Consider the following 3374-nt stretch of genomic DNA (forward strand, 5'->3'; position numbering starts at 1 on the left):
GAAAAACGATGGTTGTTAACAAGTGGCTGAATAGGACTACAGAAGTTGTAGAGGCCGTTGTACGTCATTACACCGAACACGTAAACACTCCACTAAGTTTGTTTTTCCCCGTGTTCTGCTTGAAAGCAAGTACCTGCCTCCTGCAAACCGTTGAAACAAACGCTTCAACTCGTACCATTTAGAATCTGTAGTTTGAATATGGATCTTAAGTTGGCGAGACGTCGAAGCAGCGACCCTGCTGTAGTTCCTTTATAGCATAACGTTAGCATTTTGCTTCTGGCGATTAGATTTATGATTAGAAAATTATAAAAGTAGGGAAGACATGTGGAGATTATCCGGCTGAACAAAACGTGATCCGTCTCTTAAATGTGTTTCAACCACAGACCTTATTTCCAGCTATTTTCCAAAATCCTATGGAGAAATTGCATCGCGTTTTTGGCGAAGGAACCAGAAGGAGTTTGCTTCCGGGTTTTAGGACGCGTCACTGCGGTTCTCTATTGAAGTACATCGTAAGTTTCATTTGAAGCAATGTCCGGCAACTGTTTATCAAAGAGAAATAAATAGATACAAATCTGAAAGTGTCAGTTTTGGTTTATTTCCTGTCCCTTCTGCATCTCACAGCCCACTTGTTGTGATCTCTTGTCATTAGATATCACAGAAGTTTATATTAATGTAAGTTAAATGTCCTGATATATACAGTGATTGAATAACCATGTGGTTCACTGCCTGCTCTTCAAGATCTAGACTCATCCCTAAGAAGAGCTACTGGGGCTCGAACTGGATAGAAGCATTGTATGTCACTCAGGAATTCTTCTCATGCAGTGTTATGTTCACTTACTTCATTAAGAGCATGGAAACCTATATTTTAAAGGCATATATAACAAAGGAACAAGGTCATGGACTCTGTATTTCATGACAGCAAGATGCTTCAGGTTTCAGTTGTTGCCCTCAAGATATGATTCAGACCACAGTTCTCCTACTTAATAGAATACAGTTGTTCACAAATGCCAAGTTGCTTGACCTTGTTTTTGGCCAATCCCAGAGGACATACTTTCCTATAAAGAACAACCCAAAGACTTTGGAACAGACTGGGAAGGTCTACCAGCCTTCAGCAGCAGTCAACATTTCAGTAGAAGGATTAACAAATCCAAGGCAAATCTAGAGAAGAATAATGAAGATTCTTTTACTTTTACTCTCCTTTATAGGCAGAAGCAGTCAGCTATCGGTAGGTGAGTGCGGGACAGAAGCAAGACGGCCACAAATCACTGACATCGCAGTGCAGTGCGGCACTTCATCCATTGACCTGGCGATTGAAATCTGCCCCGTCCTGTACACTGGATACAACGAGACCCTCCTGATCCTGAACCACGTGTTGGACACGGTCTGTAGAGCAACCTTAGATGATTCTGTGACTCCACCTGTGGCCCGCTTCAGCTTCCCTATAAATATGAGCCATGCTTGTGGAAGCATATTCAAGACTACCAGTGCTGCGGGGACCGGCGTATTCTCCGACTTCTCCAACATCCAGACGGTCAACATCAGCGGTGTGGTTCGCAGCGCCGATCCAACAAATGGCATGATCACGTACAACGCTGAGCTGAAGTACTTCTACTCCTGCGCCTATCCATTAGAATACCTGATCAATGAAACCCAGGTAGATGTGTCGGCCTCCTCCATTGCAATCAAAGACAACAATGGGAGTTTCATCAGCACATTGAGCATGGAGCTGTTCAGCGATACCAATTTTACTCAACCGTTGGTCATTCCTGAGCTGGGGCTTGAACTGCGGACCAGTGTGTTTGTCGAAGTCAAAGCGACCGACTTGGCAGGGCAGTACCACGTCCTGCTGGACCAGTGCTATGCCTCTATCTCCCGCCTGCCTTCAAACTCCAGCATATTATTCAACCTGTTTGTCCCCTGTTCAAAGGATAAGTTCACCACCATGATGGAGAACGGGGAAAGCCAGAGTTCCCGGTTTCGCTTCCCAGCCTTCCGCTTCATCGAGCAACAGAACGAGACAGTGTCCACCTACTACCTCCACTGCATCATCCGGCTGTGTGAAAAAAGCGCTTGCAGCACCTTCTTGCAGTGCAACAACAGAAGGAAGAGGAACACCCTGGATACAGCTGAACCGGGTATAACTAAGTCTTACACCATCTCTTCTTCGGAGATCATTACCAAAGGTGACAGCAACGAGTCCAAAGACAAGCCCCTTATCGCCAAAGAAGAAAAAGACGAGTCTGCGGTTGGGCTTGGTGTGGCTGTTGGTGTCCTTGCCTTTGTGTGCCTTATTAGCCTTTGTGTTGCAGCTGTGTTTTACAAAAGGCTCAAGTACTAGGAAGGCATTATTAGCTGAAATTCACAATGGTGCCAAAGGGCCTATGGGTCAATCATGTGTTACTAGAGCTGAAATTGTATATCAGTCTTGAATAGTTGGGAGGATGAACCATCTTTAGAGCATTTATTAGGTCTTGTTAGTGTTTAAAATAAATAGATAAAAAGTCATAGGCGTTGGTATATTTGCATTTTATAAGCTTCAGGAAAAAAATGAATAGTAAACAATTTGGGATATTAGGTTTGTGGAGAGAAAAGTCTGATGTGTCTTATATGTGGAGTGTTAGGAGTTTAATGTCTTTAATGCCTTTCAAATTATTATGTCTCTGATTTTGTTATAATTTCTCTCATTTGCTCTTGAGCTTCAAACTCTAGCCGGTGTTAGATTGCCTGGTACCATTTCAGGAAAGTGACTGTATAGAATAACTATTTTCCTTGTTTTTTAAACATTTCTGAATTGTCTTTATTACTCTGCACCTAATTAGTGTTGTATAAAATAAGCTAGTATTAATAAAAGAGCTAAGCGTCTTTGTTATTCATTAATGAAATTAAAAATATCAATGCCAATATAACCAGATCCTGATTTCAATTTAAAATGAAAGAAATGTGATAATTACATTAAATGTCACTTTTATCCAAAGTGACTTACATACTCAATACTGTGGACAATCCCCAGGAGCAGTTTGGGGTGAAGTGTCTCAGGGACACAACGACATGCTGACTGCAGTGGGGTTTGAACCTGTGCTCCCCTGATCTGAACACCAACGAACAACCCACTGCACCACACGCCTCCTAAATGTTTTTCATTGTTTATTATAAACTGTCGTAAAATTATATTTAAACATCTTTCAAATGGAAAACAGTCAAGAAAACCTGAATATTTGTTACTGCTATAACACTACTAATATGTCCAGATATGACAAAGAAGTAATAGTTTGAGCCACTGTTTACCTTCTAGGGCTGGATTTATTAGAGAAAATAGGGTTGTAATAAACTTTGTATTTCTTTAAATGTTTATAGAACAATAGTTAGTTGTGTTA

The 3374-nt window shown here is 41.4% G+C and overlaps 1 protein-coding gene across 1 annotated transcript; it reads left to right on the forward strand.

Moving 5' to 3' along the window:
- Nucleotides 1-1171: 1171 nt before the first annotated feature.
- Nucleotides 1172-2338, forward strand: LOC307029716 (zona pellucida-like domain-containing protein 1; the record flags this gene model as incomplete). The annotated part of the gene is made up of 1 exon (XM_079665797.1): nt 1172-2338. One exon carries the CDS (start codon nt 1172-1174, stop codon nt 2336-2338), a length of 1167 nt encoding a protein of 388 aa, XP_079521923.1.
- Nucleotides 2339-3374: the final 1036 nt, after the last annotated feature.

This window comes from Notothenia rossii, assembly GCF_949606895.1.
Source record: "Notothenia rossii genome assembly, chromosome: 2".
Taxonomy (NCBI): domain Eukaryota; kingdom Metazoa; phylum Chordata; class Actinopteri; order Perciformes; family Nototheniidae; genus Notothenia; species Notothenia rossii.